This window comes from Cicer arietinum, chromosome 2 (assembly GCF_000331145.2).
Source record: "Cicer arietinum cultivar CDC Frontier isolate Library 1 chromosome 2, Cicar.CDCFrontier_v2.0, whole genome shotgun sequence".
NCBI lineage: Eukaryota > Viridiplantae > Streptophyta > Magnoliopsida > Fabales > Fabaceae > Cicer > Cicer arietinum.
Window position 1 is genome coordinate 16,588,906 of NC_021161.2, and position 14,807 is coordinate 16,603,712.

General features: G+C 33.9%; 2 protein-coding genes across 3 annotated transcripts; one reads left to right on the forward strand and one right to left on the reverse strand.

The window, feature by feature from the left end:
• Positions 1–1,282: 1,282 nt before the first annotated feature.
• Positions 1,283–6,913, forward strand: LOC101503945 (protein CHUP1, chloroplastic). The gene is made up of 9 exons (XM_004516730.4): positions 1,283–1,630; positions 1,763–1,860; positions 2,024–2,764; positions 3,111–4,472; positions 4,576–4,707; positions 5,119–5,300; positions 5,576–5,687; positions 5,790–5,933; positions 6,624–6,913. Exons 1-9 carry the CDS (start codon positions 1,546–1,548, stop codon positions 6,726–6,728), a joined length of 2,961 nt encoding a protein of 986 aa, XP_004516787.1. The 5' UTR covers positions 1,283–1,545; the 3' UTR covers positions 6,729–6,913.
• A 318-nt stretch (positions 6,914–7,231) lies between these two features.
• On the reverse strand, positions 7,232–13,859 carry LOC101503392 (ATPase GET3D, chloroplastic). Of its 2 annotated transcripts, none has more exons than XM_004516728.4 (7): positions 13,532–13,859; positions 11,895–12,038; positions 11,722–11,796; positions 11,396–11,586; positions 11,136–11,307; positions 10,635–11,054; positions 7,232–7,542 (listed from the first exon to the last, which is right to left on the reverse strand). In XM_004516728.4, exons 1-7 carry the CDS (start codon positions 13,718–13,720, stop codon positions 7,411–7,413), a joined length of 1,323 nt encoding a protein of 440 aa, XP_004516785.1. In that variant the 5' UTR covers positions 13,721–13,859; the 3' UTR covers positions 7,232–7,410. The 2 variants fall into 2 exon arrangements, with proteins under 2 accessions (XP_004516785.1, XP_073221603.1); XM_073365502.1 differs by lacking the exon at positions 13,532–13,859 and adding an exon at positions 12,827–13,060.
• Between the last annotated feature and the right edge of the window lie 948 nt (positions 13,860–14,807).

A 14,807-nucleotide genomic window follows, 5' to 3' on the forward strand; every position in this document is an offset into this window, starting at 1 on the left:
TTTTTTTTACAACAACTTCTCATGCTCGCAATTAAAACATCATACTAATAAAACAAATAAATTTAAACTACGCTACAATATAATTTAACATTAACATTTTTTTAAAATAAAAAATATTAAATAGTCAATCATATTTTTAAATTTTTACATCTTATTTTTGGGTTTGTATTTTACATTTTATTTCATCAAATAAATACAAGTACCATTATACGTTGAAAAATAAATTGACAATCAAAGTACAATGAGTCAAACAATTATCCTATATAATAAGTTATCATACGAATTTTATAAAATATTTTAAAATTAAATTAGATGGTTGTGATAAACATGATTTCCCCTCATTTTAATTTTTCTAATCATATTCAATTATTACAAATTAATAAAGTAATATTATAAGATAACTATATTTATAATACATAAAATATTACTTATAAAAATTATAAAATTAATTAATTAATATCCGCGCAACGCGTGAGCTATAATCTAATTTTATATAAATTGTAAAAAAGTCATAAATAAATGAATAATTATAACAATTTTATAAAACTATCCCCAATAACTATCGGCTAATAATGATATCATAAATACATAATAAAATATAATAATTTAAAAGTTCTACACATAACATTAATTTATAAATAAAATTGAAATAAATTAATTTTTTTTAAAACAAATGTTAATATTTTTACATCTGCTTCAGAGTTTGAACTAAAGTTATTTGATTCTATCTGTATTGATTTCATTGTATTTCTTTACATTCGGAACATATTGCATTCCACTATATTTTTATATATGCAACAATGAAACTTAATACTCCATTCCACCATATTCCATCAATCCAAACAAAACTTTAGTCTTCCAACCTTTTAGTTGAACTACCCAACCCATTGGAATAAATTAATTATTCGAGAAATAAAGAAAAAAACAAAAAAGACCCGTTATTTTGGAGAACATAATCTACGTAAACCTATTATAGGTCACACATATAACATTGATACTTATAGCTGTATGGTTGGTTAAATATGTGTAGGAGGGAAAAGGAAAGCTATCAAACAACTGCCACATTAAATGATCCAAAAAACAAAAGAATCCCTTATCTCATCAATTTTTCCACATAAACTAAACGACCAGACAGTAGTAAAATTTTAATCTTGTTATTAAAATCAGGAAATAAACATGTGTTTGATTTTTTGCTCTAATTTTACTGTAACTTGTCTTTATCAATCTTGTTCCCCTGGCTGGTTTTAATTGTAAATATATTCCATTTGAGCTAGCAAGTAATGTTTTTTTGGACATTATTTTGGCCTCTAGTTATCGGTGGCTGCTGTTTCTCACGGATGATAAGAAGATAAAGCCAATTATGTGGAAAATACCACTGAATTAATATATATTCATAATATAAACGAAGTTTCCTAACATGGGTTCGTTTTCTGCATATCTTTCTCTTTTCTAACCCTGCATTCACTTTTTCAAGGCTTTAGGAAAGGAAATGGGTTGAGGTTTGAAATAATGCAAAATTAATACATTTTTATTGCCAAAAGCTTCATGATAGTCAGGTTAGGACTCATAGTTGCTGCTTCCTTAGCAGCTTTTACAGTTAAGCAGCTGAATGTTGGAGGTTCAAAACCAGGTATTCACTAGTCTTTTTTTTTTTTTTTGACAGTTTTTATTTTATTCATTTTTATTTTGCTAGAAAATAGTACAAATGATGATTCTTAATTATTTATATTGGTGGTTAATCCCATCAACTAAACAACTTCAGAACATGGTGAAGCAAGGTCTAAAAAGCATCAACATGAGGGCACAGAACAAGAGCAGCTCACTAGTATTGCAGATGTTGATTCTCTTGAAAGGACTGATGTGAGTTCGTAGAACTGAATTTCATCAATTTTTTTTTTGTTTAAATATGATTTTAGTCTGTGCAAGTATAGCGTTTTTTGGTTTTAGTCCTTGACGCAATAGTTTGGTTTTTCGGTCCCTAATGTAGTTCTCTAACGTCCTCCATTTTTTTGATGTTTTGCAGAGGGAGGAGGAGGAAGAGGAGAAAGAGGAGGTTAAGTTAATTAGCAGCATAATTAATCGAGCTAATGATTTCGAAGATGATGATATTCTACCAGAATTTGAAGATCTTTTATCTGGAGAGATTGAGTTATCATTTCCTGGTAGTGATGATAAGGTTGAGAAGGACAGAGTCTACGAAATCGAGATGGCATACAATGACAGCGAATTAGAACGATTGCGGCAGTTAGTGAAGGAATTGGAGGAAAGGGAAGTGAAACTCGAAGGAGAATTGCTCGAATACTACGGTTTGAAGGAGCAGGAATCAGACATTGTGGAGTTACAAAGGCAGCTGAAAATTAAGACGGTTGAAATTGACATGCTTAATATAACAATTAATTCGTTGCAGGCGGAGAGGAAGAAGCTTCAAGAAGAGCTCACACATGGAGGTTCATCAAAGAGAGAACTTGAAGTGGCTAGAAACAAGATAAAGGAGTTACAAAGACAGATACAGCTTGAGTCTAACCAAACAAAAGGTCAACTTTTGTTGCTTAAACAACAAGTTTCTGGCCTACAAGTGAAAGAAGAAGTTGCTGCAAGAAAAGATGCTGAGATTGAAAAGAAATTGAAATCTGTTAATGTGTTAGAAGTTGAAGTTGTGGAGCTTAAGAGGAAAAATAAAGAACTTCAACACGAGAAGCGAGAGCTAACTATTAAACTCCAAGCTGCTGAATCTAGAGTAGCAGAGCTCTCCAATATGACTGAGGTCAGAGCCTTTGAGTAGACTTCTTTTCTTCATCATTCAATTGAACAGACACATGAAACTAATTTTTAAGCATTTATCATAACTGAAACCTCATAGTGTTTTGCATCACTTTTTAGTACTTATCTAATATGAGCATATGATAAGTTAGAAACTTCCTTTTGTAAAGCTATTTGAATTATTTGGAATCCTGTTTGACATAATGTTATAAAGTTTGTGTATACTTCATTGATTCATGGAAGTGGTGAACAACTATGTTTTAGATGTGTATTTGTGCAAGCAAGATGAATGTTATGTTATAGATGTGTGAGTGAAATTTATTTTCATGAAGCTTTATGTTGGACTGCAGAGTGAAATGGTTGCCAAGGCGAATGAGGAGGTGAGTAACCTGAGACATGCAAATGAAGACCTTTTGAAGCAAGTGGAAGGACTTCAGATGAATAGGTTTAGTGAAGTTGAAGAGCTTGTATACCTTCGTTGGGTCAACGCGTGTTTGAGGTATGAGCTAAAGAATCAGCAGGCGCCCTCGGGAAAACTATCAGCGCGCGACCTCAGCAAGAATCTTAGTCCGAAATCACAAGCGAGGGCGAAGCAGCTGATGTTAGAATACGCCGGATCAGAACGAGGTCAAGGTGACACAGATCTTGATAGCAACTTCTCTCATCCTTCTTCACCAGGAAGTGAAGATTTTGACAATGCTTCTATTGATAGCTTTACTAGCAAATATAGTACTCTTAGCAAGAAAACTAGCCTAATCCAAAAATTGAAGAAATGGGGTGGTAAAAGCAAAGATGATTCTAGTGCTCTTTCATCACCATCAAGATCTTTTTCAGGAAGTTCTCCAAGAAGGATGAGTATGAATATTAGATCTAAGGGTCCACTTGAAAGCTTGATGATAAGGAATGCCGGTGATAGTGTAGCCATCACCACGTTCGGGCAGGGTGATCAGGAATCTACTACTTACTCTCCCGGTAGTGCTGATCTAAGAAAAGTTGCATCCACTGATTCACTAAATTCTGTTTCTGCTTCATTCCAATTGATGTCCAAGTCAGTTGAGGCGACCGCGGAAGAAAAATACCCCGCATATAAAGATCGACATAAATTGGCCTTGGCTAGGGAGAAAGATCTAAACTCAAAGGCTGAAAAAGCAAGAGTGCAGAAGTTTGGTGACAATTCAAATTTGAATATGACCAAGGGTGAAAGAGAGAGACCACCTATTGCATCTTTGCCACCTAAACTTTCTCAAATAAAGGAGAAGCCATTTGTTCCTGTTAGTGATCCAAATGATCAATCTCAGGATGGAAAGAATGTTGAAAATCAAAGCATTAGCAAGATGAAGCTAGTCGACATCGAGAAAAGGCCTACTAGGGTGCCTAGGCCACCTCCTAAACCATCTGGTGCTGGTTCCGATAATGCTCCTTCGAGTGGAATACCATCTGCTACATCTGTTCCTCCACCTCCTCCTCCTCCTCGTCCACCAGGTGGTCCGCCTCCACCACCTCCTCCCCCAAGAGGCCTATCAAAAGGGGCATTGGATGGCGACAAAGTTCATCGAGCTCCACAACTAGTTGAATTTTATCAATCATTGATGAAACGGGAAGCAAAGAAGGATACTTCTTCACTATTAGTTTCTTCTTCAACAAGTAACACATCTGATGCAAGGAGCAACATGATTGGGGAGATTGAGAATAGATCAACATTCCTCTTAGCTGTATGTTAAAGTTTCCATCTATTTTATTATTATTTTTTCTCATTTTCATAGTACATTTTTTAAAACTATTTATTTCTCATTTGTGAAACATGTATGTATATAGGTGAAAGCTGATGTAGAAACACAAGGTGATTTTGTCATATCCTTGGCAACTGAAGTAAGAGCAGCCTCCTTCTCAGATATCAATGACCTGCTTGCCTTTGTGAACTGGCTAGATGAGGAGCTTTCCTTCCTGGTATGCATGTATTTAATTAGGTGTCATGCCCCTTAAATTATTTATCATTTTTTACATTTTGTAACCTTATGTTCCATAATCTGATCACTGCATATTATTTATACTAGCAGAAAGATGAACACTAACGTATCATTCTGTCCAATTTTCTATTGTGCTTTGTATTATATAGTTTTTTTTTTATTGTATGACATATATATATTTTAATTTAATTTGCATGTTTCAGTTTCATAATATCTATATTATATAAATCTATCTAAATTTCAATATCCATGTTGTATGTTTTAAAATTTGAAGAAAAAATGTGTTATTAAGAGTAAATTTGACCAAAATTGGATATTATTTATGGAGTTCTGTCTATATTATGGTATAGAATAGATAGATATACTTATATGTTGTCCTATGCAATGCAAGGTTGATGAACGAGCTGTCCTGAAGCACTTTGATTGGCCTGAAGGGAAAGCGGATGCACTAAGGGAAGCAGCTTTTGAATATCAAGATCTGATGAAATTGGAGAAGCAAGTCTCTACCTTTATTGATGATCCCAAACTCTCATGTGATGCTGCCCTGAGGAAAATGTATTCCTTGCTTGAAAAGTATGCATGCCTCTTTTTCCTTCTGCAATATATTTTTATTATTTTATTACTTAATCAAGAATACTACTAGCTAAAGTTAGCATTTGATGCATGGCTTGTTAATGTTGAGAGCTTAGTTAAATTATCCTTGAAAACTTTACAAATCTATTTAAATCACTTTCTCACAATTTTAAAAGTCACAAAAATGTGGAACATGATTTAGTAAACTCTATTGGTTTGAATCTTTTGTCTCTGTTTACATTTCTTTAATAATTGTTGTTTTTTTTTATATGCAGAGTGGAGCAAAGTGTATATGCACTATTGCGAACAAGAGATATGGCTATTTCACGGTACAGAGAATTTGGAATCCCAATAAATTGGCTACAAGATTCCGGAGTTGTAGGCAAGGTATATATTTATACTAGAGGGAGTAAAACATTACATGTATAATGCATTTGCATTGATGAAGTAGCTTACAATCACATGTTGGTTCTCCCAATCCATTTGTAGATTAAACTTTCTTCTGTACAACTGGCAAAGAAGTATATGAAACGTGTTGCATCTGAACTTGATGAGCTATCTGGACCTGAGAAGGAACCAACTAGAGAGTTCTTGATTCTACAAGGCGTTCGTTTTGCTTTCCGGATACATCAGGTTGGTAATTTTAGGTCACTTTTCCTTTTCTTGCACTAGCTCATGACATATTTGATTGACTCAACAAAAATACTGATTGATTAAACAACAATACATTCATGACATAATTAATTATGAATTAGATTTCTCTTTCACTCACTTTAGAGCATAAAGTAAATATTCAACCATTGATTCAAAACCTCCAATTTTTTTCCCTTTCATGTTTTCTCAAAAACCTCCAATTTGTGTCCTAGCTGGTCAATTTGGACATATTTTACATTTGTAAAGACCAATCGAACATATATTTGAGAATATAAGAGACGAGAGAAGAAATCACCTTAAAAAATTAAGAGGGATCAAAAGTACATTATATATTTTGTTAAAATAACCACTTTACTACACTTTTCTTTATTGTTGACAACTTGTTAACAATTTGTACAAACAATTTTTTGAAAAGCATAAAGCACAGCAAGTAACAATTCTCATAGATTAAAATGTATAACCAGCTATTTCAAGCCTTTTTGCTTTTACATCTAATCCACCAAATGCACATTTGAACAAAAACAACCAAGTGTTGTCACAAAATTGAGCTGACCAACATAACGTGTTTACAAAGAAAAATGTACTTAATACGTGAATCGATATTCATTAAAGTTTATAATGCATATCAAATAATACCCTAATGGTGGTGCAAAACGCTTTTGCTTTCAGTTTGCAGGAGGATTTGATGCAGAGAGCATGAAGGCTTTTGAAGACTTGCGAAGCCGCATCCAAACCCCTCAAGTTGGTGAAGAAGATAGTAAACCAGAAACATAGTATATCCGTTAAAACATTTTTTTTCTCTTATTCTTTTTTCCTTAGTATTTGCTTCTCTTATATACATATATGTATAAGTTTACATTTCAGCTGTATAATTCGTTTTGCTGCAATTTGCATAGCCTATTATACATACTGGATATATGATACATCAATTATATTGTGAGTGCAAATTTGAACTCCAAGATCATCCCTACCAACTTAATTATGTCATCTTAGAGCAAAAATTCAACTAAACAATTATTCAATGGAGAATCTACATGAGATCATTTTGCATCTTTGTAATAATTCAATGAAATCTACATGAGAAAAAATTTATCAGACAGTTGGAGGCCTGTAATTATGTCATCTTAGAGCAAAAGTCAACTGAACAAATATTCAATGGAGAATCTACATGAGATCATTTAACATGTTAGTAATAATTCAATGAAACCTACATGAGAAATTTTTTTATCAGACAGTTGGAGGCCTATAAATATAGATGTAAGTTTCAAAGGAGAGAATGAAAAATGACAAACTTCCTTTGCATAATCCACTGATTGTCCAATTTATGCAGAAATGTGGAGTAAGAACTAAAAGACGAATTGTCACTGCCGTATAATATTAATAATCCTCAGCAGGCATGGTGTAGTTTTCAGGGCCAAGGCATAAAAGGCAAAAAAGGAAAAAGCATATAATAGAATTATAGCAATGTAATAACAAGACTTCTGTCCTGGAATTTGGCCCCGCCAACCTTTCCTTGAATTGTTGGAGGCAAAGGGATGACACGTCTTTGGTCGCCTGCTTCTACCAAAAGCTCAGATCCCCCCCTATACTGCATTTATTTTAAAAAAAAAACAGAGAGAGAAGAGTATCAACACCTTGTTTATTCTCAAAAGTTCGCCACAAACAAAATGCCAAAATTCCACCATGTGTGAAGTGCATAGTTTGTGATAGAGAATCACAATATAACTCTTCAAGGAGTGCTACCAATACACTCATTAATACACTTTCTAATACACTATATTTAATTGGTTAAAATTTACATAAATTCCACCAAAATATGTGGATCCCATATAAATTTGGTAGGATACATGTGTATTTTAACCAATAAAATAGAGTGTGTTAAAAAGTGTATGTTAAAGAGTGTGTTAGAAAGTGTAAGTATAAGGAGTGTGTTAGAAAGTGTATGTTAAAGAAAACAGTTTTGTGAAAGTTAGCATACAAAATAAGGGTAAGTTAGAAGAAAGTGTATGTTAAAGTGTAAGTAAAAGTGTATGCTAGACAAAATAAAAGGACTAAAGGGGAATTAATAATTAATAATGTTAACAGCGGTTAGTACGGCAGCAACAAGGGTAAGTTAGAAGAATGAAAGTTAGCTGTGAGAAAACAGTTTTGTTGTAAGTCACATAGTGTAGGAGAGAAAAAAGCCTCGGGAATGCCTTAGAGAGTGATCTCAATTTTGCACTCTGGTTTAGTTCTTGTTAAGAATATCAATAGTTAGTTACCATTAGAGTTAGTTGAAGTAGTTAATTATAATTATAGTCAGTTAGCAAAGTAGTTAGAAGGTAAGTGTTGAAGTTGTGGGATCTTAGAGAAAAGTAGGAGAGAAAATAATAAGGGTTTGAATATTATTGATAATAGCTTAATGCTGACTTTTTTTACAAAAGATTCAATACTAATCTCTATTTACAGAGAAACATAGACTCAATCCTAAATCAGGAACAAATCATAATAATAAAGAGAGATATTCTAAGATTCTCTATGATTATAAATTGATCATAAAAAATAAATCAAGATACTCTAATATAATATAAAAGATACTATAAGATATTATAAGATATTTTCTAATATTCTAACACTCTCCCTCAAGCTAAAGCTTACTAAGTTTTAGCTTGTTACAAGAAAACAATGTTTTGCTCCGCAAAATAATAAAAAAAAGATGGAAAGGCAACTCAGGGATGCAGGTGAAGTCGAAGAGAATTGCTATAAATATAGCCTAGCCAGATAGTTGGAATGATCATCAGCATGAAAGAAATTCATGGCAAGCAGTTGAACAAAACAAGGTCCGTCCTTCTAAAAAACTGCATTTGGAAGCTTCAAACCAATAATATCAGAGACTCAAAATATTTAAACTTGAATTTGCTTCAAGGAGAGAGAGGCATGCTTCAAGGAGAGAAAGACAAGGTCAGTACATCTGGGACAAAGATTGGGTCAGTGTATCTGGGACAAATTGCCAAGTTGTATACATGTGGTTCGAAAGAAAAAAACTTAAAACAGATCTAAAACCAGGAAGGAAAACTCAATTTAGACGACTGAAACATTATGCCGGAAAGCGGACAGACGCGCCTGAACTCGAGGCTGTTGGTGGCGGCGCGTGAGATAAACACGACGGATCTTGGAGGTACATAAGCGCGTGTGGAGCAACTTTTGACCTAAAAGAAAGTCTGGGTTGTGTATATTGGGAGATTCCGCACACAATGGAAGTGGTTGTGTCGGAAAACTTTTCCAGCAGCGACGGCATGCAGCAACAACAGATGGCAGCAGTAAGAGACGGGACAGCAGCAACGACAGGCAGTAGCAGACGGCAGCGGCAAAAGATCTACTTGCATGAGAGATTTGCAGTGCGTGAGAGCGCGTGTGACGGTTTTTGGCGACGCGCTTTTGGGTATGACCTGATCTGGAGATGACTGTTGTTCGCAGGAAAATTTGTCGGAAATAGTGGCAGCGGCGGTAGTAACAAATTGAATGGAAATCGAGTGAAACGTGTTGAAATGTTGGAAAAGAGAAACTATGATTATATTCCCTAACTATTGGGAACTTGACAGCGGAATAGAGGCGGGATCGTTCAAGGAGGATCGAAATCGGCTCTAGATACCATGTTGAAGTTGTGGGATCTTAGAGAAAAGGACGAGAGAAAATAATAAGGGTTTGAATATTATTGATAATAGCTTAATGTTGACTTTTTTTACAAAAGATTCAATACTAATCTCTATTTATAGAGAAACATAGACTCAATCCTAAATCAGGAACAAATCATAATAATAAAGAGATATATTCTAAGATTCTCTATGATTATAAATTGATCATAGAAAATAAATCAAGATACTTTAATATAATATAAAAGATACTATAAGATATTATAAGATATTTTCTAATATTCTAACAGTAAGTATTCACTAACCAATATAAATAGAAGTATCATTGAATCAATTTTTATCTTTTATCAAATATGATTACATTTTAAGTTTTCTCAATTGAGCTTTCGGTTATGACTTCCCTTTTTTCTCCTAATTCTTATATTTCTGAAATGGGATCAGAGCCTTGGTTGCAATTTCACGTTACGCTTCCCTAGCCACTATTACATAGATAACTTCCACCATTTTTTGTCATCTATAGAAAAGATCAAAGATGGAAAAGAAAAGAAATTTTGACCAAGGCCACCGCTTCCTAATCACAGCAAGAACCTTCAATTCATTCTAAAGTTGCTTCAACCATAGCTCTTGATTTCTTCATATTTTGATTATTCAATTGGTAGTGAGAATGAATGGACAGTGGTACTTATCATTCAGGTACCGGGTTCGATTCCCACGGAAGGCAAAAACTCGTTATTTTCAATGGGTGGAAAAGGGGGCGAGAAGGTCGTGATTAACAGTGCCGATAACAGTAAGGGTCGGACTGTTACAAAAACAATATAATCTTCTCATCATCTACAGTGTCCAATTTATTCTTTATTATAAATAAAATCTGTGCCCATAATGACAGAGTTCAAAACTCTGTTATATTTCAATTCTTTTTAGGCCAAGAGGATAATAATCATCATATTTCTATTACATTATATCAAAAAAAGTGCCTTGAAGAATATGGTTAGAATTTAGAAAGCAAGTTAGAAAATATAAAACTTATGAGAAGGAGGATATTACATACTTGGTATAGCTTAATCTCTGATTTGTCAAAACCTGGCATGAAGAGCGTAACTGATTTTCTTTTGACATCAAATTTAACTGATGATGTCGTATTACTGGATTGGCTTGATAGTGAAGTAAGAATATTCCTAGCATCTTCATTCGCAGTGTTGAGTAGAACACTGCTCCAATCTATTGGGCTATTCATTAACGGACTTGAGATGAAAGCAGAAGGCAAGGGAGAAAGATTTTTCTTTGCTCTTTCGAATGATTCCAGTTTTGGTTGCTGAGAGGAGATTCCAAATGCACCTGAAACTTGAGCACCAGCCTGAATTGTACACCCCCAATAACGTAATGCAGAATTGACAGACGTTTGATTGTTAGGATCCATCACAAGCAAGCAACCAAACCTCTGTGGGTTTGAGAAGGCAGAAGATCCCCTCTGGACAACACATAATCAATAAAGAACTTTCTCATTTTTTCACTAATAAGTATAATTATTAAACAGTATTTACTCTCTTACCTCCAGAAATTGATCCAAAGTGTCCCATGTTTCTGAACTCATCCTACCATTGAAATAAGATCTGCTGCTACTTATTGTCATGGCCTCATCCACAAGTCTGAGGAGTGAAGGAGCAGCCAGTCTCCCAAGGTCAGTTTTCTCAGCCAATGTGCGGATATATTTCAAGTACAATCTACAAAATCACTATCGAACGATTCAAACCAAAGAAAACGTTGAGGATGAGCATGTCTTGTAAGATAAAAAAGTAGCAATTCCAAAACCTTGCTTTACTGCTTCCACCCATGATTCGCAAGGTTTCCTCGCTGCTGACACCATCATATATTATTATGTCAAATTTATCTTGTCGACTCTTTGAAGCCTCCATCCCCAAAAATCCTACAAGCCTCTCAAGTGCAAGTACTAAAAAGATCGAGTCCATTCCGGGAAGGATGCCAAGCTCTTCTCCAACAATCTATTATATGACAGAAAAGAGGAAGACATAGTCACAATTGTGACATAACCACATCCAAGTCTGCAACTGCAATTTCAAACCTTAATCAAAGGAATATAGATAAAGAATATTATGGAAAACATATTACGTACCCACCCCTCCAAGTGTTCCTTGTGTCATATTAAGCTGGGCATCTGCTTGCTTCAGAAGTTTTAAGGGTTCAAGAAGCATCTGCACTTATAGAGAAATGCTCAAAGTCGGTATACATCAAAATCAAAACATACACAAGGTGATATATAAAGTGAGGAAATGGAAAACGTGACACGCACTTTGGTTGTTTCCAACCTAACAGCTGAAAGGTTCTTGCTGCATATGACATGGGAAGTTCCAATCTTACAGTTGAGGAGATAGTCAGCAGTGACGTCTTGGCTATGTATCACTAAACATGTGTTCAATCCAGCCATTGCATAATGCTGAAATATCAGGCACAAAGAACAACAAAAAAACATGAATTGTATTAACAGTATTAAACTAAGATGATTATGGAATTTATCAGCATATATTTATGGCAAAAGAAAGAATCAGAAGTTGTCCTCAAACAAAAAAGAACTTGAAGTTCTGTGGTTTTTGGAAGAAATAAGAAAATGTGAGGAAGGAGGAATTGAAGAAATTGTTTATCAGGTTTAAATATAATTTTTGTCCACGCAAATATATCACTTTTTTTATTTTAGTCCTTGTCAAAATGTTTTTTGTCTTTAGTTTCTCAAAATATACATTTTTTGCTTTTGGTCATTTGAATTTTGTTTTTAGTACCTGCAATATTCATTTATATTGAAATTGGTCCCTATAATACGAAAAACATTTGATTTTAGTCCCTTCGAATAAAGACTACTATAAATATTTACAGGAAACTATGAGGAACACTTGAAGCCAATCTTAAAAATTAAAGGAGGAAGGGTCTGGTCCACATTTTATCTAATTTAATTTTATATTAAATAAGTTTTAATCTGTGTAATGGGTTGCACACTTGTTTGCAGTATTTTGGCCGACTAAAACTTGTTATTTTTCATTATTTATTTATTAGTTGCATTTTAAGTTTTTTAGATCCTAAACATAATAGTAGCAGCTGCAGGTTTTTTTAGTTAAGCAAGATATGATTGTTGGAGAAGTCTAACTTACACTTTATGGCACTAGTTAACTTCCAATTGAAGTGCAGCCATTAAAGTGATCAATTAGGCATTCAATTGGCTTTAAGTCTTACGTTTAGGAAGACAAAAAGTTGCAGCTCTATGCTCTGCTATTTTTGGCGTCTTTGAGCTTATTGATTTTTCCGTGGCGCTCCTCTCTGACTTATCAATCGGAACCTCCATAGTCGGTTGTGGTGTCTTCCCCACTTATTGGATATCCACCACAATTGTGGCGTCTTTCACCATTTCCACCATCGCGATTCTCAATTTTGTTTCACCGGAGCCGAGGCTTTCATCAAACTATATATTTGCAAGGACTAAAAGCATTCTTTTATTTATAGTTTGGTTTCATAATTTATCAGCAAAGCATATAGAATCAATCAACTTCATGACTGACCTTATTCCTAGGTCCAAATGCAGCATATAAGTAGAATATCGGTTAAAAAAATATATCAATTAAGTCAAATCATGTGTAATACATGAATTTTAAAATGTTTTTTTTCAAGCACAGAATATTATAAATATCTTCACCACAAAAATGTGGAATTTTTTAACATGATGAATTAAACATATATTTTCTAGTGCCAAAAACTCAATAAACTAAAATAACAGAAAATTTGGACCTAAAAAATATATAATTTTGAGCTTATTTTCTGCCTACAGTTCAATACAGATCAAGCGAATATACAAACTCCAATAGCATTCCGATAAAATCGTCCATTTATTTTAATTTATAGAGACTAAAAATTAAAAAGGAAAATTGAAGATAAAAAATGTACCTGAGCAGCGAAGATAGCGGCGGTGGTTTTGCCAGAACCTCCTTTGCCGATAAATGTCAGTAATTTAGTTGCGGGTGCATCCTCCGAAGAAGCAGCTACTGCTAAAGTCGGTTTTGTTCGAAGAGAAGTTGAAGGAGAAAAGGGAACTCCGACAAGAAAGGGAAACGAGAAGGTTGAAGTCGCACCCATTCTCAAGTTACAGCGGAAACTGAACTCTAAATGCCAAAGTTGTGTCTATTTTTCTTTCGGTGTGTTTCTCATTGGATGAACTTTCCGGATAATAGGAAGCAAGCAATCTTCTGATTACCTAACACCCCAACGCCTAATCGCCCCTATTTCCACCTTATAAATCTATTTAAAATTACTCTATCAAAAAATATAACAAATTTGCTACCTACACCTCTCATTTTACTATCCACGCCGCTCATTTTATTTTTAAAAACAAAATACCTAAATTGCCCTTGAATATAATATTCTTTAATTCTATTTATCCCTTCATCACCATTCTTAACCACTCAAAATTCACATATCACAAAATCATCATAACTCACCCATCATAACTCATAATCATTCAAAACTTACATCATTCACTCATAACTTGCATCCATCAGTTCCCTCTTTACATTGTAGTTTAAGTGGTCAAATAAAGTGTGTTTATTGTTTTGTTTTTGAGTTAGTAATTTTTTTCAAAATCTGGTGATTTTACGTGAACTAAGTTCACGTACATTATAACATTACATGAACTGAACTCACATACATTGTAAAATTGTAAAAATCTCAGGTAGTACGTGAATTAAGTTCACATAAACATATGTGGTTTAAGATTGTGTAATTAATGGAGTTTGAGACTCATCGGTGGCACGTGAACTCAGTTCACGTAAACGTACTTGAACTGAGTTCACGTAAACGTACTTAAACTAAGTTCACGTACATTGTAAAATTATAAAAATCTCATGTTGTACGTGAACGGAGTTCACGTAAAACGTACTTGAACTGAGTTCACGTACATTGTAAAATTGTAAAAATTCCAAGTAGTACGTGAACTGAGTTCACGTAAACGTGCTTGAATTGAGTTCACGTACGTTGTAAAATTGTAAAAATATCAGGTTGTACGTGAACTGAGTTCATGTAAATGTACTTGAACTGAATTCACGTAAACGTACTTGAGCTGAGTTCACGTAAACGTACTTGAACGAAGTTCATGTAAACGTACTTGAACTGAGTTCACGTACATTGTAAAATTGTAAAAATTGCGTACTTGAACTGAGTTCACATA